At 37.9% G+C, this 24,309-nt stretch overlaps 2 protein-coding genes across 5 annotated transcripts; both read right to left on the bottom strand.

Annotated features, from left to right (window-relative positions):
• Nucleotides 1-1,194: 1,194 nt before the first annotated feature.
• On the bottom strand, nucleotides 1,195-14,599 carry LOC103707949. 4 transcript variants are annotated; one of them, XM_039134232.1, is made up of 14 exons: nucleotides 14,411-14,599; nucleotides 12,007-12,072; nucleotides 11,864-11,915; nucleotides 10,918-11,057; nucleotides 9,068-9,169; nucleotides 8,878-8,973; nucleotides 8,653-8,756; nucleotides 8,464-8,554; nucleotides 6,643-6,735; nucleotides 2,655-2,719; nucleotides 2,108-2,120; nucleotides 1,918-1,998; nucleotides 1,589-1,697; nucleotides 1,195-1,486 (listed from the first exon to the last, which is right to left on the bottom strand). In XM_039134232.1, exons 1-14 carry the CDS (start codon nucleotides 14,528-14,530, stop codon nucleotides 1,371-1,373), a joined length of 1,248 nt encoding a protein of 415 aa, XP_038990160.1. In that variant the 5' UTR covers nucleotides 14,531-14,599; the 3' UTR covers nucleotides 1,195-1,370. The 4 variants fall into 4 exon arrangements, with proteins under 4 accessions (XP_038990160.1, XP_038990162.1, XP_038990161.1 ...); XM_039134234.1 differs by having other exon boundaries at nucleotides 8,473-8,554; nucleotides 14,411-14,598; XM_039134233.1 differs by having other exon boundaries at nucleotides 11,864-11,912; nucleotides 14,411-14,598.
• Nucleotides 14,600-15,321: 722 nt separating this feature from the next.
• On the bottom strand, nucleotides 15,322-21,036 carry LOC103707950. The gene is made up of 4 exons (XM_008792688.4): nucleotides 20,347-21,036; nucleotides 19,839-20,269; nucleotides 17,294-17,404; nucleotides 15,322-15,718 (listed from the first exon to the last, which is right to left on the bottom strand). Exons 1-4 carry the CDS (start codon nucleotides 20,621-20,623, stop codon nucleotides 15,530-15,532), a joined length of 1,008 nt encoding a protein of 335 aa, XP_008790910.1. The 5' UTR covers nucleotides 20,624-21,036; the 3' UTR covers nucleotides 15,322-15,529.
• Between the last annotated feature and the right edge of the window lie 3,273 nt (nucleotides 21,037-24,309).

The raw sequence follows: 24,309 nt of genomic DNA, 5'->3' as shown, positions 1-24,309 counted from the left end.
TGTTGGCGTCCTCATCAGGTTAAGAATTCAAATCCATTCAAATCTAATCACAAGTACTACGATCGGTCCGTAGTCAGTCTCTATGAACTCATGCTATAGTATTTTCTAGTCCACATAAACTATAAACCGAGTTCGCTCTGATACTATTTGTAACACCCTAGGACTCCACTCAAAATGGCTTGCTGGAAGGTATTTTTTGGGGTCTCTTAGTTCTGTATAAGTACTCAAGATTATTTCGGCGAAACCGATATGAGACTAAATACACGTTCGCACGGATTCTCACAAAATCTACCAACCTATATTTGATTTATTTATTAAATAGATCAAAAATTCAAAGCCGAATCTATCAGTTTTATCGGACGTGCAATGTGACCCGATTTCTAATGGAGGATTGAATCCACTTAAATGGATCAAACGGTTAAGTATTGCTATGCCTAAAGATAATTCAGCTTTACATGCAACTATATGGCAATGCAGTATACCAATGAGTAGTCATTTTGGCTATTAGTCCATCACAGCAGCAACGATGCTACCGAGTAAATACCAAGGACATGGAGTGTATTGGTTGAATTGGTAAAATCACTTGATATTAATTAAATTGATATGGATTTAAACCCAGCTCTAATCTGATTTTGGAGGGAGTTTCCGTGGATAAGAGCGGGATTTAAAATCCTAGTCTCTTACCTAATTGAAATCGACGTACGGTCGGTCCTGCAAACCAGCCAACCCAAGCAGAGCTTTGAAATGCTCGGCAACTTGGCTTGTTAAATGAAATAGGTGTTCCACCTAGAGCCAAACATAACTACAATTTTCACGTTTGGTAAAAGTTTTTTTCCTGCAAACAACAGGGTTGAACGAGCCTGTCGTGCAGGGACCGTGGTGCTTCTTTTGCGTTCAAGAGTGTCAGGCCTGGCTTATTTATGAGTTGAGCCTCGAATGGGCCCTGAACTTGGCTTGTTTCTCAATTGAAAAAGTTCGAACAAGCGTGTTAATCGAGGCAAGCTTCAGCTGTTTGCACTTGGCAACTCCAGATGTGGCCGCGACTGCTTTACAAATTAATAAGAGTTTGATGCATGAACTCAGAATGCTGCATCCTTTCGAACCAACTGCACAATGCCTTTAAACAAGTACAGACCCATGCGAACCAGATCCACTTGGTTATGTAAATGAAACAGGCATTGGTCAAATCCGAAATCAGTTTTGAGTCTGGATCATGGTATACCTTGGAAACTGAATTGATTTGCTTGCAGTTCTATAGTATATTATTTGCAATATTGCCTAATGCCAGTGACACTATTTCCTGCTAAAGATAAATTGCTTCTAATAATAGCAAACATTTCATGCTTCTGGTTTGCCTATTTCCTTTCAAGTCAACTAGTATGTATGGTTGGTTTCTTATTTACAGTTTGCAATCGAAAGGATTCCTCATCCACAATTATAGGAGGTATACTCCATGCTCCGAAGGCATGCCCTGAAGTTGCCCCTCCTAGAGAACAAAAAGATGATGAAGATTAATTGGCAATGGAGAAGGTATGAAATAACGATTATCCATAGCATGATTTCAAACAGGATGGGAATTAGTATTCACCTTCCATTGTAGCTTCTTCACATCTTCTCCAGTATTTCAATGATAGTTCAGGATGCAAACACTTTGATAATTGCTCCATCTTCTCTTCAGCCTCGGCAATGCATTTTGCCTGGAAAAACAGGGGAAGAATGGTCAAGGGTTAAAGATGTATAAACTCACTTGGTGATGCCACCAAACATATGCAATGGATAAACCAACATTAGTTGCCATTGGTAAAGTCTAAACCAAACTTCAAAATTTTGCTCTCTAAGAGGTGGTGTTTATTTGTCTGGAGGAAGTAACACATTTTATAGAAGCTCTAACATCTTATACACCTAAAGAAAACTCACCAACATTCTCGGTGCTGCTGAAGCTCCATATAGCCCAACAAACATTCGCAACATGTTGAAGCTATTGTCTATAACATCATCCTGCGATATACAGGTGAAATGACATCCAAACATAGACAAAATCCAAGTTATAAAGACACTTCTCAATGTTGTTGTGACTCAGAAGGAAATCTTATGAAGAGAAGCACACCTCATAATCATACCTACAGCAAAATGAAACCATGTCACCAACTCAGAATAACAAAATCTTATCAGAAAAATAATACACAAATTGCAGTTGAAAAAGTAAGCAGTCAAGTGACGGTTTGTATCATCCAGCTTTGGTAATAGGTGGTCAAAATGCCAATTGGCAGCATTCACCTCGGGTATGAAAACTCAACCACTCGTTTTCTTCTACAGGGCCATATTTAGTTTTAGCCAAATCATAATAACAATGCCAAACATGCACACAGGCACCATCTCATTTCCAGCCATAAGCATGCATTCCAACATTCTAGACATATGAGTACAGTAACAAATAAAATAAAACTGCATTAGTACATGCACTGAACACTTCCACCAGGTGCATTCAAATGATTCTAGACTAATTCCGGTCACTCAACAGCTGGGGTATCAAATAGTGTCAAACAAGGGATGAATATTTAGAAGTAGATTTATGTCACATGGTCGATATGTTCAGATACATCAAAGAAAGGAATCGCTTGCATGTACCCAAAAAAAGAAAGGAATTTACTTACAAGTCATCTGATACCTCAACCAGGAATTCTGATACTGATAGGAATTCCATATGCAACTCATTGACCTTCAAAACAAATATAGGACATTATTAAAGTGTGTATAGGTATGAATTAACATAAAAGACTAATTTCCCGTTATACAAATGAATAGCTAATCTGTTTAAGAAAATCATCATTTCAACAGTCTGAAGGGGGGAAGTTCTTAACTGCTGATGCAAAATAACTTGGTCCATTATGCTAATGTATACTGCGAACCATATAGCAAGCAGATAAAGAAAATAAATATAAGAAGTTAAGAACAAATACTTCGTGCAGATATGAAAAATGTCATCATCCAAAACAACCATGTCTAAAATTAAAGAGAACTGTTGAGAAATGCACCCATTTACAATTTCTGCAAAAGGCAAAAACTACATACATACACACACACACACACACACACACACACACACACACACACATATATATATATATGAAAATGGAGTGGAAACATCATGATGAGTTGGCTTTTCCGGTTTTTTTGAGAATGAGCACTGTGAACTATCCGCTTCAAAAAGGATAGTGGATCGAACCGAAACCAACGTTAAGTAAAGTCAACGAGCTGTCTAAATAGCGGAGTAAATGAGCTTCTGTTCTAAATGCGGTATTTCCTTAGTTATTCTTTCAGGGTCTTTTGGCTCGCAATAAAGCTAGGGTCCTGATCGAGCAAGACGTAGTCCTATCTATCTACCTCTCCAGACACAATATCTTGAGTACCCGGAACCATGTTCGGTGCTGCAAAAGCGTAGCTGTAGCCCCTAACATCTTCGGCTCCTCGTTTTTATTCAATTATGAAATGACTCATTTTGATGGAGATTTGTAGCATCATTCAAGTAAATACAGATTGAGATCGTAGAAACATGAGCTTGTGATATAGCTACACCTAATTCCGGACCGGTTAATGCTAGAACTATAAATAAAGGAGTATATATATATATATATATATATATATATAACTGGGTGATGAACCTGGTGGAATTTGTCAGTGGAAGGTCTGACTTGCATGCTTCCATGCATAATCGAACTTATATTGCATGTGGGGGACTATAGAAGCATTGAACTGGTGCTATTATTAGTTTTTATATTAAAACTTTCTACCTTAACAAGAGGATGCCAATGCTTTAAAATGAAACCCACTTTCCACTACAGGGGAAAATATTATCACACACAAACATTAGACGGTGAAAATACACTGCATTTCTTTATGGGTAAATTATAAAAAGTTCATACACACAATGACAGTTTTTATGCATGCATGAATGGACCAATACATCTTATATGGACGAGTAGAAATTATCTGCATTTAATCAAATTAAAAGCCATTCATGATATGCATCTCATTCCAACTCCTGTTGTCATGTCTATTTACCAGTCTGACAACAAAGCAGTTTGACATATCAAACCATTATTGCTGGTATTGTTTATGTTGGGAGTGATAAAATAGCTGCAAGCAAGAACAGCAGAAAAGTGAAATGCCTGGCAAAACCATAAAAAAATTGCTACCAAAAATAAAAGGCTTGAACGAATAACCTGATTCTGATTTGGTCCCGAGAGGATCTATGCACCAGCCAAAATTGTCAAGAGATAGCTAGAAATACAGAGAACTTAGACTACTTAGGCCTTTTTGATTCATCCCTTTCACTCAAAGTTCTATGCAAAAGGAAAAAATCATTCTTGTGTCACATTACATATGGTATATCCCTCATCATGCCCTACTTGAAATTGTATAACATGAATATATGGTCTTTCATACAGAATATGGGCAAGTCATGATATTCCATCAAGTGGATTGTGTTTCCCTAGTAGATATCAAAGTACAAAAATAAACTTATTATAAAGAGGTGATTCTAGCCCATATTGACACTTTCATTCATTATCTGCTCATAAATATCTCCTAGGTTTAGAGAGTTCTCCTAGAAAGTCATGGTAACAATTTTGGCATGTGGGATGAAAAACTGCACTTATCAGCTTGTTCTTTTTGGTGAACTCTTGCTCCATTCTAGCTAGAGATTGATAACTAGCAAAAGTGAAGAACACATGCAAAAATATTTAGTTGTCTGACTAGGTTGTGGCAAAAGAATAGTGATTTTCTTCCATCCATTTCGCCAAGCATTCCATATACCAATAAGTCCTCCAATCCTACTGCCAATGCTTCTATCACTGCACTGTTGCCTTGGCAGGATTACTATCTTCTTTCTCAAAAAGGATTACTATCTTCGCAACCTTTTATATCATGGCTTTCATCTTATGCAGATCAAGTGATGGCGCATTAGCTTAATTACCATGACATTGTTATGTTGAGAGATACAGCTATTAATTGGTCCAAGGCATCAAGGGATCTCGTAGGGTTGGGTGTCAGCATACAAATTTATACCTTGTCAACATACTTTCCAATAAACATACATCACAGGAATATTCTGATGACTTTTAGGGATACAAAATAGATCACCAGTTCACATTAATTCATATAAAACAATATGTTGACAATCACAAGCTGATTATCAGAGTGACCATGATGGATAAATCTAAAGAAGGTGGGTTTATTGCACCATCAAATTTTTGGCGAGCTCAACAACTTTTGTCAAATCCAAATATCAGTATTGGATATTTCTAATGAATCCCACACATGGCATGGTGGCATCACCTATGAATTCACCTTCTGAGTTGAAATAGACCAATAAAATCCAACAAGAGGCTCAAATAAAGATAATGATGGTTTAGGAAATTAAGATGCTCTTCATCTCATGATGTTCCATGCTTATTCATGCGGTAATGTGAGGCTACAAAGAAGACAAGTGTTTCCTATCAATTGCACATAATCATGGCCTCCATAAGAATCATCCACAAATTGGAGACATGGGCATGCTTTGTTTTGTGAACAAGCTAATGGGCTAAAAGATGCACCTAATAGACCATGTGACAGTCAATATCCTACAAAATGTTGGTGAGCAAGGCCTGAACCAATTGAAACAATTAACATGCATCTGCAGCGAAACAGCATGTGACTTTTAAGAATAGCAACGCGCAATGGCTATTTTTTGCATAAAAAATATTGCTCAAAAGAAGGAACAAGGGTCCATTGTTTCAAACCTACAAAATTTCCCAACATCATCCATGCCTGCTCTCCATTGGCAAAACAATGGATTGTGGGAGATAGTGAACCAATCCACCCACTTAATAATGATGAAAAATAGTTCCATTTCTTTCATAGACTGAATGCTCATATGATGAAAAATGGAAGCACACTATCCATATCTAGTTATGCCCAAGAAATGAACAAATAAATGCTTTTAGATCACCCTACTAGAATGTTGGTGGAATTATCCACCCCATACTAGGGCTTACATGTTCTTTCTGCAACTATTGTCAACTACCTGTTGATGAAAAGATGGCATTCAAAAAAGCATAGGGAAAATGTGTGCCTTAAATTAGGTGCTTCACCGTTCTTAAACTTTCCGCCAGCCTCACACCAAATAGGCAGTTCCAGCACTTTTTTAACTCATTTATCCTAAATATCAGTTTCCCATGGAGCCGTTGGAACACTATGCATTCCAACAGTGACAGACCTTTAACTTGGGCAGCTCAAGCAAAGTTTCTGGAGGTGCTAACCACAGAAACAAGTATCACTAAATATCCACACTTCCAACCCCACTTGCATTCCCTATGCCACTTTAATCTAAGAACAACAAAATTTAATAGTTCCTTCAAGATGCCTCACATTTTGATTGCAGAGTAAAAGGTCTTCAATTGCTGACTGGAAAAAGAAAAATATAAGAAACAAACTGCTAGGTTCTAAAATACTAGTGACATTGTTGTGCAAGATGTGTTAACCTTCAGGTATGTATAGAAATTAATCACATAACACCAAAACACAAAACCTTGATTCATGGAATAAAATCTAGTCACATACAGTAATGCGGCAAACTTGAGCTGACTGAGAAGCATTTACCTCTTGACCTCGTAATTGATACAACAAAAGATTCAATACTCGATAATCAAAAGATTTGAGATGAATTGCTCTCATCACATCTTCAATTAATATCTGAACCAAAGTTAAATGTCAGGCTGAATCTTTACAAGAGAAGAATACAAGCACAAAGGGGAAAACCAATTTCAAATATAGAGGGCTATGTATCATTTCATTCCTATAATTCTTGGAATGGGAAACGAAAATATAGAGAGTGCTATAGATGATAAAATCAATACCAGAACAAAGTGGACTTCAAATATATGCGATACAAGTATCTTGATTCGTGATATTCGGCCATTCCATAATCTCGTTTATAATGAACTACCCTAAAGTAGTTGATACTTGGAATCAGAATGAAGCCTGACCAGAGGCCCATTCTAAATCCATTGTGTCATTATAGCTGCCACTAAATCCTAACCCATGCTGTACTCAAAATCTCCATACTTGCCCCTTTCTCCATTCCCATCCTTCCCGCATCTCCCTCCTTAACTCACCAAGCCTTACGAAATCCGCTAGCCTCAATTTTGGATCATCCAAACCTTAATACCACCAATAATCAAACTAATCAATACCCAAAGGGAAAAAAAGAGAGCTAGGGAGTTCTTTATGTAAGCAACAAAAGATGATAAATGACAACTACTATGCACATCAGAGATCTGTAAATCAAGATGAAAAAGATGCAGCAAAAAAGAGCAAGAAGCGAGGGTACCTATGGATGTAGGACTTTTATTGGGAAGAATGTTACTAATTTATTGCCACGAGAAAGAATAGGAATAGAATGATTGGATAAAACATCAATCTGCCAAATGTTGCCCGCATTTGCAGAGAGAGGAGACTAGGTGATGTAAGATCACGCGAGGATGGGCTGCATATGCATTGGTTGACCTAACAGGTTAGAGAATTTAATGTTTTGCTCAATTTTTAATGCTTGTCCAGTTTCCAGAAAACATGACAAAACAAAGAGAGCATTTTTACAGATTAAAGAAAATAAGGAAGCTTTTAGGTCTACCCACAGATTTAGATGATGGGTAAGGCTACTAGAATAAGAAGGTTAGATCTAGAGGTTTTAAAGCTTTTAGAAAAAGCTCGATGCTGACCCAAACTTAAAATTTCAGGCAACTGTATAAATTTATGCAATTTCAAGGATTACAAGAGCTGATTTTGACAAATTAAATATGTGATATCTCAAATCAGATTGCAAATTAAATTACAAGAAAATAATTTCATGTATTCAACAGTTAAAAGTAAATGTTCAATCAAAAAGGAAAGGGAAAGGAAATAGAGAGAAGAAAAGAAAACACCAGAGAAAGGGATAGGAGGCCAAATCTGGCCAAAGATACCACTTTATTTTTGCTCAAAATATTCAGCATACATCACCTGCTCGGAAGGCCCGTCAGGCTTTTCATAGACTCAACCAAACCTTATTAACAAGCCAATTTGAACTCTCAAAAGATAGGTTTTACAGCTTAGAATCAACAAAATTTCTATCTCTAAAACTCAGCAATATATGTTTGATCCGCCAATAGCAACACATCAAAAAAATATTAATATCAATGCTCAAAACCTGAAAACAGTCATAGGCCAAACCCAAATTTATTTTTGGGCCCAACACTTTAGGCCCAAGCCCAACTGCTAGTCTAGAACTGAAGCCCAAGACTAGAACTTTTTGGGCCAAGCCTTCAAGCCAGTCGCCAGACCAAAGAGTTTCCAAAGCAGGTATGTTACCTTGGTTAGAAGTTTCTAGCTACTAAGCAGAACAGAGCCAACTGTGGGAACAAGAACAGAAGTCAAGGGGGATATCAGAGGCACCTTCTTTTTTCCCATCAACAAGCGACAAAGCTTCCTCTCAAGAGCCCAATATTCAGCACCTGATCTGAGTTCAGTTCTTATTCTGGATAAAAATAAGACCAAAGCAAGAGTTAGAATGATATTTCCCTCTCACGATATAATCAAATGTTGAATGAACACTGAGAAGGCAAGGTGTCAGACCGCTCCGTCAGTAGCCCTTGGCATTGAAGAAGATGGACAAGAAGATTGAATGGATCAAGTCTGGAAGCTTCATTAAGATCATTGGTCACACTTTGATCAGCAACCTGCACCAGGTGATATTGAACACCAGTTACATGTCAAATCAAGAGTTATAATGGGTAGAGGGGATATCTGCCATAAATTTCTCATTCAAAAATATAGTCCATAGAATATGTACAAGCTTACTCCCTTCAATATACAACCCAAATTATCATATCTGCTTTTTGGAGAAATTAAATCCTGGGATGGCAAATGCAAATCCTTTTCATTTAGTGTGTCTAGCTGTAGCAAGAAAAATAAAGGTCATCAGTTAGCACATGTATTTGTTCTAGAAATAGAGAGGGAAAAAATCATGAAAAATTTTATCCAAATGTACCTGATATATGTAGCTCTCTGTAAAAGAAAGAACAGGGAGGAACTTAAAAATAGACTGTGGTTTGTTTACATCCATTTCATGAAACATGAAATAAGACCTGCACTGTTATTTGACCAAACATCCAGTAGATTGAAATAATTATAAAATGTTTCAAGGATCAGTAACAGAAAATTTAAAGCAAATATCAAGTTCTTGTGACCACCAACAAATTTAACTATGTAAAATTTCTAAAAATAATACAAATATTCAAAAGATAAATGAATGAATTGCTTGTTAGAATGATAGTCTATCAAAAAGATTGGACATTATCAATGTATTCACATAAGGGAAAAGCAGAAAACGAAGAAAATAGAAATGATATTGAAAGTTGAAAACAATTTCAGTAAACAGGCCAAGCGAGCCATTAGATTTTAAAATTCTACATCATACATTCAACATAATAGACTAAAATGTGAAGCAACAGTATGCAACCAATCTCCTTTTTCCCAATTAGTCAATACCTTTTGAGCAAAGTAAGAACAGCAATGTACAACATCTGTCAGAATTTATAATAATGTCATACCAATACCGTAGAAGAATGCTATCCATTGCTATCTTTCAATATTGCAATGAAAATTTTTGATTGGAGGGTCTGCTGCCTAGGAATGTTGTCCTGAGTGCAGATTACTTTAGGGCTCACATGCCATGTTGAGTTGCATCGTGATATGCTGTCATATTATTATTTATTCAGCACCATATAAATGGCAAAGTAGCACCAAGTTAATAGTGCATTGCCACACCCAACATCATACATATTATTTAAGACTACCAAAATTTTTCATGAAACAAGTGCGCCGACACTCAAACTAGCACCAAAATCATTACCTTGTTTCTACTCTGTGCAGTTATACTTTCAGTTACAGCAGCTGTAGCTATGACATTGAAATGAGATTGGATGGCTTAGGTTTTAGATTAGGGTTTTAAACCAGAAAATGGTAACAGATATTCAAACTTTCAATACCATATTTCATGCTATGAGTATTATTATATTTTTTCTTTCCTTATTTTTCTTGACCTAGAGATATTTAGTTCTAGAATGAAGACCTACAATGTTAATTTATGATCTACTACTTTCTCTTTGTTGGATCTCCTAATTTCTCACGTTAGTTCCCACAAAAACCAAACATTATATGAACAATGACCAATAATAAGGGACAAAAAGAAAATCATACTACTTGATGGAGCTTTAGAAGACATGTTATGCATGAGAGTGATTTGAGGGAAAAAACAACAAGAGTATGTTATGAAACATCTAGAGTAGAGTTACATTTGTTTTGATTTTCTGTAGGCAACACATGCACAATCATGAAGATTCTAGACTACTTTGTTTCTTTTCCTTACCTGTGCTAAAGAACTATTTATCATCACATAAGATATTCCAAGCACAATCTAAGCTATGAGCCATTTATATTCAGTTGTTGCAGACGAGAATTTTCATTGTTTATTTGGCTATTGCTGTGCCAACAACTGATGGCACCAGCGACATGAGAAAGAAAAGTATCAAGTTAAAAAGAACTAAACTTTGCAGGGAGTGAGACAGTTGTCTCGGTCAAGACTAAGGAATTTTGATATGCATTTTTCAACTACATACATGAGAAAGAAAAGTATCAAGTTAAAAAGAACTAAACTTTGCGGGGAACGAGACAGTTGTCTCGGTCAAGACTAAGGAATTTTGATAAGCAATTTTCAACTACAAAAAATCTTCATAATATCTGAGAATATGCAAACCAAAGAGGTTGCATAGAAAGATTACTATTATTATTTTCAATTGTATTTGAGCATGCAAAATTCAAGGATAATGAACTACTTACAAAATCTTCCAGGGTAGAATTTGCTCGTTCCATTGCATCAAGTCCAATCATAGGTATATCTTCAGCTTCTGATTGATGAAATTTTATTTTGTTTTCAAAGTAAAACTGGGATGGGAGCTCAATATAAATCTGCTGGCTATCTGCATTTCAACCAGACTTCCCTTAAGAAGCTTATGGAATGAATCAAGTACCAGTTCAATAGAGGAGGTGAAATATAGTTTTGAATTTTAACAAAAAAAGGGTTCACTCAGAAACACACCAACAAATGGAAATCTTAGACAGTCATAAAATAATAAATAATGAAGTTTTTAATTCATAGAGTTATAATTCACTATTTTGTTTGCTAACTTCTACTAAAACCAGTAGGAAGCAGCAAGCAAAAACAAAGAAATGACACCAAACTCTTAAAAATTTTGTCATTGTATCTGTCGATATATCTAGAACGAGAATAGGTGAATTCCCAATTAGAAAACAAGACTGCTGCCAATGTAAAATAAACCATCAGATGTAGCTACGTTGTAGTAATTAAAATAAACAACTCAAATAGAAGCAACAACTGACTAACAACCTTCCAAAAAGCAACTGACTTCTTTTATTGGTCATCTGCACACTATTAGAGGGAACAACCCCACAAAATCTAGATAGTGTAAGGTCAACAATCATGCTCTTCCTTTGTAGAAAATCATCAACATTTGTAAAAACTCACATCCTTTCTATTAGTCAACTGAACATTAGTAGGGATGACAATTCAATAGCAAGGGTTGGAGAATCAAGGCTTCTTTAGTTATTGACAAAGAATGTCAGTCAGCCACTGCCGTTTCAAGAGCAGGCAACTTTATCTTACTCATATGAACCATCAACACTTGGTACCAGCAGTGATAATAGTACAAAACAACCAAGTTTAGGTGAACCCCATGGTTCAGTTTGTTCTCTAACATATAATTACCTTCTCCAGTGACAAAGAACAGTGCTTCTTCCAGAATTTTAGCTGAGATCTGCTAAACAAAGGCATCATACTTATCAGCTGAAAAAAATCTCATTAACATATATAGCAACAAAACAGGAAAGTCAATCTGCAAACTGTTTTACCTTCTGAAGAAGCTCAGATATCAGATTGCACCTCTTCTCCATGCTAACTGTACCGCATGGTTGCACCTTTATGGAATCAACTTCTAATTAGGCAAAAATATATTTATATATGATTGATGGATTAAAAAATCAAAAAAAGCATGGTTAAAGTTTCAGCCTAGACCAACTGTAGAGCAAGCATGCAAACATATCATGTTAACTTCTTCAAGAAGCATGAAGCGATCCTATAACTTCCAGGTCTGCCTATAAATTGCTTTTTAATAATAAAAGGTATCCTTCTTGAGGGAAATATTTTAATGATATTTTCATCTCAAAAACATGCTGAATAACACTGCTTATGAGGTACAGTTTAACCCTTAACATATCTTAACTTGTTCTTCCCTGGGTTGCCATGCCTTCTATTAAGGAAGTTATGCTTTTTTATTAAGGTAATTCCAGAATTGACAGTACAATTAATGTGAAATTAGTGAAAATCAGAAAAAAGAAAAAGAAAGATAATCCTAATGTTGATTGTCTCTATGTAGAACGATAATTGGTAAGTGAATTGTAAATAAATAACTTCTTCAGATTTCCATTATTCACTAGTTAGAAGTTTATGAAGGCCAACTATGATTTATTAAGGGTGCAATCAATAGACTAAAATGCACTTGTTGAGTCCCAAGAATGCAAGGAAGTAAGAACAATAAGATGGATTCAGAGCAACTAACATTATAGACTTCAATCAGACTGCTCCAAGTCTGTTGCTTACATAGGTGAGTTTATGTCCAACCCAAGCCCAAATCAAATAATATGTTCCAGGTGCAAGGTCACCCATATTGGTTTTTTCCAAGATCCAAGCCTAAGCCCGAGTCATTTCTGGAATGCACCTGCAGCCTTATGGGGTGCTTGAAGATTGGCTACGGTACATGGAGGAAAAAATCATAACATGAAGGCCTTTATCCAAGTTAGAGAATGAAATGAAGGAAACAGGAAGTATAAAGTGTTGGAGAGGTTTAATCCCTCAATCCTTCAATTGTTGGCAAGTTGAAAATCACCCTTTATGTGCATTGTAGCAAGCAGTTGGAGACTCCAATTATAATTCAAATACTGTACATGTATTTCCCCCAGCACACCATTCCTGACATTTTTACCTTCTGAAATGAGGTGCCTCTCATAAATCATAGCCTAGAATTGGAGCAGCCCAGCACTTTTAATCTGACTTGCGAGAGCCTTGGTCCAAGTCCAACTTATTAACATCCATGCATCAATTAAATCTCTCTGATTTCTGTTTCAGGAAGGAGGTTAAGTTTTTAAATTCATTAACAAGAAAGCACGGAGCTAAATCAGTATGCCAAAGCCTGACATAGAATTTTGCAACAATCACTGAACTGCCTCATATTATAAGATATTTAACTGAACCACTCTGTCCTCACAAGATTAAGCACAATCTTGCAACATCCTGAATTTAACCAATGCTTAACAATTTTTTACCAAATTTTTGCTCATATGGTTAATGGCTGGCTTCACAAATGTCATTCCTCGGGACCAAGCTCTCATGAAACACTCTGAGGCTTATGGCTGAGCCCATCTAAGTCAGCCACACAATCACATAAAGAGGCATACACAAGAAGCACGGCTTGTGCCTCATTTGCATCTTCCATAAGAGCAATACACGGTAGTGTTACATTGTTTGCATTACCAAGTGAAGAAATGGATCCATTATTTCATTTTACAAAATTTGATTGGGTATGGAGTCAAACACAAACACTTCTCTATGACAGATTATGCAACCAAAGACTTCAAGCCTAGCAAACCATCATAGAACAAGAAGTGCAAATTAGAAAGAGGGCACCTTTTGTTTGAACTCAAGAAATGTGCACATTGCAAGAAAACTGCATCAAGACTTGCCTGCCAGAGTTTGATATGGTGATAAAGTCCAAGCAAAACATTCATATCCTTTACCTTGTCCTTCCCCACATAATTTTTTTTTTGTTAATGGTCAGTTAATGGTAGAACTTATTCAGTACTTCTTGTATAGAAAAGAAAATCCATGAAGAATCATATATTAATCTACAATAATTCAGCCTCCTGTTTTTTGATATGCAATTAACTGTCCAATACCTTCCTTTCTCTTATATTTTCTGCACGAAACCGGAATGGCCGAACGTAATTGACGAATTAGGTTTAGAAAATCTCATCTTTAATGCTCCAAACTCGGTATTCACCCTCTTCCGTCATTCCTCGCAAATGAACGCATAAACCGAATCAAACCCTAATCATTTCGCACGTTCAACGATCACGGGATCGATTCAAGTAGAGGTTTTGGTTTCTGGTTTTTGGGTTCACAACCGATGGTTGGAGTAAAAAAGCACGAGTGGAGCAGAGAAACAAAAAAGAAAGGAACGAGAGGAGAGATTTAGAGTACCAAGAAGAGAAGAAAATGAGCGAGGAAGCGGTCGGAGCCCTGATCGTTGAAAGAGAGCCCTCGAGCCTCCATGAACGACAGCATCCTCTGAACCCTCTCAAGCTTCCGCAGAGCTTCCATTGGCGTCCGAGAGAGTAAAAGACCGAAGAAGACCACGATATTGAAGTTCTCTTTTCTTTTCTGTTTATACGAGCCTCGCGATATATCGCTTTGCGGCGGCTGGTTTGCATTAAAAAAAAAAAAAACTTCATTATCAGTTTTACACGAAAGGATTAGTTTTTTCCCTTTTTTTTGAAAAACTACATATATTTGGAGATTTCTGGACAATTTTAATCATTATCCTCGTCACGCAAGAAACTTGATTACGAGTTGTTAAGAGTACTTGCCAAAACTTGAAAAAAAAATTACCAATAAAAGCTGGAAGTATTTTTAGACACAATCATGTCTTCTGAGCCACATTGAAAACATCACGACTGAATTATGCGAGAAGATTGTCAATAGAATGTCCAAAAATTGCTCGAATTGAGTATCAGTTTTGCAACATGCAATAGCCAATCCAAAAGCTTTAATCAAGAGGAAAAATGTCAGCTCACCATATTAACAATTCGGAAATGGAGCTGGCTAAAATCAAAGTCAAGAACATTGCATTTTAGGACAAAAACTTGATCTTATCCTCCGAAAAGCCGCCACCAGATCATGTCTTGCACTCTCGATCTCTCACCAAGCGAGATTTATCGAAAATACATTGGTCAAATAGTTTTGAGGCTAGTAACTTTGCTCGCCATGGATGCATCGACATCGGTAATCAGGATACTTGTTCCATGGATGCTCATTCCAGCTCAGAGGTGGTAAAAGTAAGAGTGAATATTGTATGTTGTTTGAATAGCTTATTCCAGCTTGGAGCCTTCAAGTGTTCTTAGCATCAACTCTTTTTTTTCTTTTACGAAACAATCATACTATCTTCAGTCATGGTTCTTGCAATTTAGATCAAATTGGAACCGTGTTTACATCCTTATTTCTTTATAACACTTCCCTCAATACACTGCTTTCAATGTTACATCAAACATAAATGGCTTCTTGAGGTCTTTGGAGAAGAAAAGGTGCAAGTGAGTAGTTAAACTAGGGTTTGTCGTTGTTTCCTCCATGTCTTCCTGACTGTAGTTCCAGCTCTTTCGCTTCTTCCTTCCCTGGAACTGAACTACTTGTTCCAATGCCATCTTGTTCCGATACAGAGTCTCGCTTGCTATCTAATAGTCTCCCGGCTTTCCCAATTGCAAGGATCAACTCAAGTTGCTTTTCCTGTTGTTCCTACAGAATTGCTCAACATGGAAAAATGTTAAGTGGAAGAATGTAAAAATAACGCAGCTCATCAGCATGTAGAAGAATTAACTCAAAGCAGAGAAGATGAAAGGTATTCAAGCTGAAGTTCCAAGTTAATATTCTACAGTGCATTTTGATACTAGCCAACTTTGGTATTATAGTAACTTTACATACTATAGGTTGAAATTAAAAAAAAAAGAATTAAGCCACAGAAACAAGTTCATAGGCTGCATCCTTGAAGATAGCGATGTGATATAACCCACAAAAGGTCATTTTACTGGATATTTGCAAAAATAATGTGCCATGTGATGTATATAGTAATCTCTACTGACATAAAAGATAGTGACAAGTAGCATAAGTCAGATCTAGTAGAGGAGATATGGTCCAAGATATTTTTTAGTGATATATTCCAAATGGACTAAATACTACAGATAAAGAATCAGACTCTTGAAAACCTTTATTATGTGATAATTGTTTCGGCAATCTGCCATTAACTACAAAGATTTTATTGCCAACTATAACCCCAACCATCAAGGCTTGTTTAAATTATCTAGAGACAGCATAAATAATTCTTCTTCGCCATTCTGTCTTATTAAAGCTACATCTTCATTGCAAACTTTTTCATATGTTTCCACAAATTACATGCTATCTTAGTCTCTAATTTCCTGGCCTTTAAACCCAAACATGAGCTCCATACATTCCTTGCATGTACATTCATGAAGCTCCATAAATTCACTACAGGATGCGCCAGTCCAGAAAATACAGCCTTCGTATACTATGGTTTATATTGATAATATTGTCCTTCTTATAGAATAATATTGTCCATCCCATAGGTTTAGTTGAGTTATTCCTAAAATCAAAAGGCACAAAATCACACAGAAACTGAACTATGCCATTGCGATCATGTGGCAGCACTACCAATGATTTCCTAAATGATATTAAGAGCAGGCAGCTATTGTTAACAGGATATCACACAAACGAAGAATTTACAAATGGAAGGACCGAGGCCTGCCTTACCAACTTCTACCATCCTATACTAACCGTAGTGTAATATGCCAGTAAAGCACTGGTACAATACCAATGTTTGGTCCAGTATATGAGCCAAACCAGTCAAACCAGTCCAACCGAGCAGAACTTCCTAGCACCGACCTGTACAGCCTGGTTTCAAGCAATACCATGGTTGAGAGCAAGAAAAATATAGGATGTATATTGTATTGTGCCGATCATACGATTTGAATCAGTTATGTACTGGTACAATTCAGTATTGATGTCCGGACCTTGGGAAGAACATTACCCATTCATTGAAAATTTAATATAGATCCACTAACACTAGGTTTCCTTCTCATGGAATTATTTGATAAATTTTCAAACTGAAGGAGCGATATCTGAAAAATCTTCTATAAAACCACCAAAATGTAAGAATAATTGAATGATAAATGTCATAACATTTAAAATACATAAAGATACAGGAAGGACATAAGTTGGCAGGATACAATCATACCACTAGAGAATGCATAAAACACTTGGGAGATACAGAAGAAAGCATGCTTAGGGAAGACGTACCTGCATTGCCAACAAGACCTTCTGGATTTCACCAAGCTCCCTTTCAAGAATGTCTTCTTGCAGTGCTAGTGCTCGAGTAGCCTCAGAGTTCTTCTGTGCCAAAGCAGCAGTCTGCATGCATCAATTATACTTCAACTGTAAGAATAAAAAAGGCATCTCACATTTAATCTCAGAGAGGTCTAATATCTACAGCAAGAATGCAGGGTCCATGGCATTCCTTCAATGATCACTTGCCACTTTGTTTATGCTTCTGAAAATATTTTGTGATTAAAAAAATAAATGATGCCAAATGATATTAGAATTTGCAGAACATAGCCTGGTAGAGTAAATGCAGATCATAGAGGCTTTAATTTACTGAAGTTCAGGTTTTATCTGTGCCCTAGAGATGATTGTAGCTCCCAAAATCAAAATGTTTTACCCTCCCCTTGCATCCAGATTCTTTCCAAGTGCAGTGCAATGTTGAAGGTTTGCCCCTTGGTTGCATAAGCTTAAACTATGATCATTAAGGTATAGGTTTCATGGAAGGCCCCTCTATTGCCTAAAGTTGCTTTTGCTACGAAATCAGCATCAATTTCTAGAATGTCAGGTCCACCGCCAATAGAAATTTTGTCTCATCATTCCATGAAGCCTTATTCATGTGGAGTTTTGCTCCATAACAAATTCCATAGTAAATGGGAAAAGGCCTACATGACAACATGGTGATGAAGCTCAAGTTTTATGGGTCCTTTGTGCATGAGGTAAAACCAAAAGAAGTATCCGTGATTTCATCATTTTATTTTTCGTTATTGGTTGACAAAAGCATCTACATATCAGATTTTGGACATTTTCGGAAGCAAAACACCTCTAACCTAGGTTTTGTATCCTCTATAGAAGCTCACTCCCACTCTATTAGCTTTCATATGCTTCCACCTTTATATTGCTGATCCCACTAGGTATTGCTACCACGACACCATCATGATCATTTTTAACTCAACAATTTGTAACTACAATTATTGACTTTTGCCCTCTTAAATATAAACAGTAAATAAAATTTGAAGAAATTAAACTTCAATGATTTAGGGGAGTGAGCTCTATCCCCAGTCCACCCCTCCAAGACCTCAGATTGCTAGGACCATAACTGCATAATAGCCCTCTAAACTTGAATGAAGTTCTCATCTAATTATAGTAGTAACCTAGTTCTGAGATTTTTTCCCCTAAAGCAGCACCATTACAGCCTAAAGTAAAAAACCATTTTGCCATACCATTTAACTATTATAAGGACAAATGCTATCAAGGTATGCAGTGGAATAGGCATAACTCTTATGCACCACATATATTCCCATCTAAATAGATAGATTATACATAAAGCCCTACAGAGGCCATGACCTCCATAAATCTACATGTATCGCGAATAAAACAAATAGTGTTCCCAACAAAGGCAAAATCATAAAATGAAAGTCATAGAACGAGGAGCACATGTAGATTAGAAAACATGTATAATTTAATTCCTGAAAAGATTGATATAGGGAAACCAACAGTTAATGCATTCAGTGGTCATCCACATATGTTGATGTTCTAATTAGGTGAAAACAAAAACAGTGATCAAAGGATCACAAGCATAATGTATAACAAAGTGTTAAAGATACAATTGGCTTGTATGCAAGGAGCTGCAAGGACAATAGACATTTACAGACACCTACAGAATTATGATTTGGCAGTATTAGCTAGCAGAGATGATTCTTTCAAACGAAAAGAAGCAGGAAATGAAATTATTGATACTATAAATCATAGAATGCCATAATCTCAAATCAATTTTGCAATGCACTTTATTCAAATACTATATCACCATTGAGAAAATCATCTTTATCATTTTTACAGGATTCTAAATTTTCAATTAGGAACGACAATAATGTTTTATTACCTCGATTGAGATTTATTAATTTTACAGACCAGGAAAGATGGTACAGTTACTGTCTCACCTCCAGTAGTGTATCATGTGTTGATACAATGGTATATTATACCAAACGATCTGTACCAATAAGCTACAGGTAGAGGGTCTATAAAGACAGAAAACACCGGTTCAAATAACTGGGAACATGCAAAAAGGAGTTATGAGGAGTTATAAGTGACAGTGGCGAAAAGTGATTTTCCAATCACCACAGGCCTACACCAAGGGTCAGCTTTGGGCCTGCATGTCTTCACCTGTCACAAATAAACTCACCAGTGATACACAGTAGGTACTATGGTATATGCAGTTTGTAGATGATATCTTGTTAGATGATGAGAAAAGGATAAGGCTAAATGCTAAACTAGAGTTAGGAAGAATTTCTTTGCAGGATAATCATCTATATAATCAGCAAAGCTATAATAAGAGTATAAAGAATTTATCAACCCAACAACTGTCAGGTGAGGAGCTCTATTTAGATCAGAAGGAAGAAGTGGTAGGATGCTTGGCACTAAACAGTGTGACAGATTTATCCCACAAAAAGCATGAGCAATGAAACATCTGCATTTGAAGAGCAAATATATCTACATACAATTTAGTAGTCAGGAAAACAAGTATTACTTCATTAATTGGCTCCTTCAAGGCCTTCCTTGTGACTCTGAACCTAATCCCAAGCTTCTCAAGCTGCCTTGAGAGCACCCGAACTACCGTGACCGAGCTCTGTAGCTCCTGCTCCACCTTCTCGACTCTTCGTACCAAATCAACATTCAACCCATTCTCATTCACCCTATACAGCCTCCGCCACTGCCTCCAGCGTATCACACTTCCAATCACCAAGGCGCCGACCAAGAGAAAATACTGACAGACAAAAAACTTGTTCCCCAATGACACTTGAAATGGCTTGGCCGCTCCTGGGAGCACCGAACCAACGAGACAACCGATCGAATAGATGGCAGGCGGGACAATGCAGAGCACTTCAGCGACTGAAAGGAGTTCATTCAAGCTCAGCTGGCCCGGCACATCTCTCTGTGGACTCTCATCAACACTCCCACCTAAAAAGATAAATTTTTCAGCCTTTTTCTCTACCGCTTCTTCATGAAGAAAAATTAAGTTAGGGTATCCCTATGACCTGATAACAAGACACCAGTTTGCCACCGAGACGCCTTCCGGCAGGGGGCGGCTCTCTTCTGGACGAACACGAACCACCTCGCCTGCGAGAAAAGAGCTGGAGAAGGGGTTAATTTGGAGAAAGGAAGGATTTTTACGGGATTCCTCCGAATGGGCAGCGGGTAAAGCCGATCAGGACGAGGAACTGTTGATGAATTTTGAGCAGATGTAGCGACAGTGGCGAATGACATCGCTTCTACTCCGAAGCGCCGGTGGTGGATTCGTGTTCTATCTACCATGAAAATTGGCAGAACAGGGTAGGCATCGGATTGAGGTCGGGATTTCGATGGAAGCTGGGGCTAGGGTTTTGGAAGATGGGAATGGGAGGGAAGTCGGAGATGGAGTGCCCGAAGACGGTAGAGAGACTAGGGGGATGGTGGGATTTTGGGCGAAAGCGGGCAGGGGCATCCGACCAAGTAGGTGGAGATGACAGCAAACTCATCGATTGTGATCACATATTTTTAAATATAAAGTAATAATATTTATATATTTCAAAGTATACCTGTGAGGATCAAATTAGATTTTGGAATGAAATATAAGGCATCAGATTGCTTGTTTTAAGTTTTTTTCCCCTAAAGAAAAAAAAGATTTTGTCCATCCATGAGCAACCATTACAAACCACAAAACCAACAATTTTGGAACCGTTCGAGAGATCCCTCCCTTCATAGTCCTGATTACACTCTGGACTTGTTTGCTCGGCCGGAAGAGGAAGAAGGAAAATTTGGTTAACAAAAAATGAAAAATATTTTATATTTAATTAAAATTTCTCAAAAAAATAAAAAAATATTTTTTATAAAAATAAAATTTTTATATTTTATGAAAAATCAAATGAGACATAAAAAAAAGTGACTTTTCTACGGAGTAAAAATCAGAATTTTTTTTTCTTTCAAAATGCTTTTAAGCTTTTAGATAGAGTGGAGTGAGGTCTGTCCCATAATAAGTAGGGGTGGCAAAATATGACCCGCCCCGCCAACCCAACTCATGTTCGACCCACCATAAACAGGTTTGGGTCGTAAACAGGTCAACCCGTTTAACCTGTTTATTAATTGGGTCGGATATGGGTTTTAGATGTCTGACCTGTTTAAACTGTTTAACCCGTTTAACTGTTGGGCATGTTAAAGAGGTCTAAACAGGTTAAACGGGTTAAACAGGTCTAAAGAGGTTAAACAGGTCTAAACAGGTTAAAGGGGTCTAAACAGATCTAAACAAGTCGGGTTGGGCAGGTTAAACAGGTTGGGTTGGACAGGTTAAACAGGTCTAAACAGGTTAAACGGGTCAGGTTGGACAACAGGTTAAACAGGTCGGGTCGAGTTGGGTAAATAGGTTACCTGTTTATTAAACAGGTTAAACGGGTTGGGTCGGATTATCTGTTTAATAAACAGGTCAGGTTCAGGTTGTAATTTCTGACCTGATTAATAAACAGGTCGGGTTCAAGTTTATGATTTTCTGACCCGACCTGCATGTGACCTGACCCGTTTATGACCCAACCCGACCCGATTGCCACTCCTAATAATAAGAACATAACATATAAAATTATTTTACCAGAAAATATATATCTAGGCTTTAGCTTTTTAGAAAAAATATTCAATGAAGAAGAATTTTTTCGGTGACCCAAATAAGATCTTTATGAATTTGTGGATCGGGGTTGTATTTTTCACACAAAAGAAGGATCGATCTTCGCACGAAGTTACCATCGAATCACCTATTGCATAGTTATCAAAGTATTCTGAATTCTATTATTCATCGATTCGTATAGATCTCGAAGTAACTAATGCATAATTTAATGATAGATTCATGCGAAGGAAAGTGAATCTTTCTTTCATGCGACAAATACACCTTCAATCCTGAATCTGCAGGTTTATTCCCTTACAAAATATATGAGTGGCTATTAAGAAACAAAAGGAGGTGATGGAAGGGACTTGAAATTCACAAATTAGAGATCCGGAAAATGACAGTCAGGTAGTCTCCTTCTAACCAAATGTCTTTTAGCATTGTTGCTGTAAAAGTTAGCCCTTCCCATAGCTCTGTAGAATATTTTTGTAAATATATTAGAAATATAGTCTGAGGGGGGCAGAATCCTATCATTAAGGGCTTATTAATTTAGTGGTTCCTTCATAGGTGTTAGGGATGTCAACGAAATAGCTCGAGCATGGGCCCGAGTTTAGCCTTGAGCCTTAACCCACTCTATAAGTACTTTAATTCCAGGCTGGCTTAATTTGAAGCCCATTCAGCTTTTCCAAATCCCACCTTCATTGGATTTAGGGGAGCAGGAGTATCCGGGAGAAGGCTGCCTTGCATTACATAATACTCATTGCCTGCGCCGCTCTACCAACAAAAGGAAAAGCAGAAGAAAAAAATAACAACAACAAAGAGATAAAAAAAAAAAAAAAGAACTTCCGAGTTTTAGGCTTCTGAGGTATAGGGCCTGCCTGAAATTTAGGCCCAGGTCCATTTTCTGAGGCTGGGACTTTAAACCGCTTGGAGACTGGCTAGACTTGGGCATCGGGCCGTGCCGGGCCGGCCCGGCCCAGGCCCACCGGGCCAGGGGTCTAAACGGGCCGTGCCTGGCCCGGCCCGCTTCGTTAGCGGGCCGTGCCAGGCACGGCCCGCTCAGCAGAAAACCGAAGCCCGGCCCGGCCCCAGGCCCGTCGATTGGCGGGTCGGGCCCGGCACGGCACGAGATGGGCCGTGCCTGGCACGGCCCGTCTCGGGCGCAAACGGGCCGTGCCTGGCACGGCCCGTCTGGAGAGGGGGGGAGAAAATAGCCGTTTCCAATAGCTATTTTGGGATTTTTCCAAAAATGCCCCTCCCAACAGTCCAAAAACGGCTAAATTGAAGGGTATTTTGGGCTAAATTGAGGGGTATTTTGGGTATTTTAATGGAGACGGGCCGTGCCTGGCTCGCGGGCCGTGCCCGGCCCAGGCCCTTATGGGCCGTGCCGGGCTGGCCCGCGGGCCGTGCCGTGCTTGGCCCGCGGGCCAAGAAGCGGGCCGTGCCAGCCCAGGCCCTAATGGGCCGTGCCGGGCTCGGCCCGCGGGCCAGAAAACCGTGACCCAGCACGGCCCTCTTGAATGGGCCGTGCCAGGCACGGTGGCACGGCCCGCTTCGTGCCGGGCCGTGCCGGGCCATGGGTGGCCCTCCTCCCTGGGCAATTGATAGCCCTCCTCCTCCCTGCGCAACTCATTTCTTTAAAAGCTACTGCATAAGTTAATGGGTACAAGGTTCATGAAACAATCTATGTTGTTCGTTGCTTAACATAATCTTAGTCTATTAGATATCAAATTCAAAGGTTGATGAAATAAATAGCTGCAGAATTCAGAACGGAATGGGTCATATTACTAGTTAATTCATACCCAACCCAATCAACTAAGCCAACAGGGACCTGTTTGTCTGCTTCCCTAACGATCTTTTATTGCCTCTTTTTAGTTACTGCATTAGGGCAAGGCCGACATTAGGGTTATAAGTTATCTTGGATTCAGCTTAGTTTAGTTAGGGGGCAAGTAAGTTACTTGAGCTTTCAATACAAATCTTACTAAATACTAAATTACTAACTAGGTTGGTGCTTTCTAACTTGAAATACTGATGCTTAGGTTAGCTTGCAATAACAGGATCTTATCTGATAAGGCTAGCCGAAAAGTATTGTTTGAATTCTTTGGTCTTGTATAGATATCCAAGATCTACCAAATATATTAACAATATGAAACTAAGCATACACCTGTAGGGGCTCTTACAAAGCTTGACCAAAGTGATTCCCTTGATTAGTAATTCCATCTCCCATGGTCATGATATTAGAGAGCATCAAACGGTCGTCTATCTCATAGAAAGCATGCAGATCTACCCATTTATTAAATTATATGAGCTGGTAAACCGTAGTATGACGCTGGTCAACAATATTATTTGGCCACCGTTGATATCGATGACCATT

This window comes from Phoenix dactylifera, chromosome 15 (assembly GCF_009389715.1).
Source record: "Phoenix dactylifera cultivar Barhee BC4 chromosome 15, palm_55x_up_171113_PBpolish2nd_filt_p, whole genome shotgun sequence".
NCBI lineage: Eukaryota > Viridiplantae > Streptophyta > Magnoliopsida > Arecales > Arecaceae > Phoenix > Phoenix dactylifera.
This window is presented reverse-complemented; position numbering and strand designations above follow the sequence as displayed.

Coding starts and splice junctions, on each gene's coding strand:
- LOC103707949 (XM_039134232.1), bottom strand. CDS start 14,530: ATGGAAGCTCTGCGGAAGCTTGAGAGGGTTCAGAGGATGCTGTCGTTC. Junction 8,555..8,652: donor CAAGGGCTACTGACGGAGCG/GTCTGACACCTT, acceptor ATTTTTATCCAG/AATAAGAACTGAACTCAGAT. Junction 6,736..8,463: donor GAAAAAAGAAGGTGCCTCTG/ATATCCCCCTTG, acceptor ACTTTGGTTCAG/ATATTAATTGAAGATGTGAT.
- LOC103707950 (XM_008792688.4), bottom strand. CDS start 20,623: ATGGTAGATAGAACACGAATCCACCACCGGCGCTTCGGAGTAGAAGCG. Junction 20,270..20,346: donor AACTGGTGTCTTGTTATCAG/GTCATAGGGATA, acceptor TTATCTTTTTAG/GTGGGAGTGTTGATGAGAGT. Junction 17,405..19,838: donor TGAAGGAGCCAATTAATGAA/GTAATACTTGTT, acceptor TGATGCATGCAG/ACTGCTGCTTTGGCACAGAA.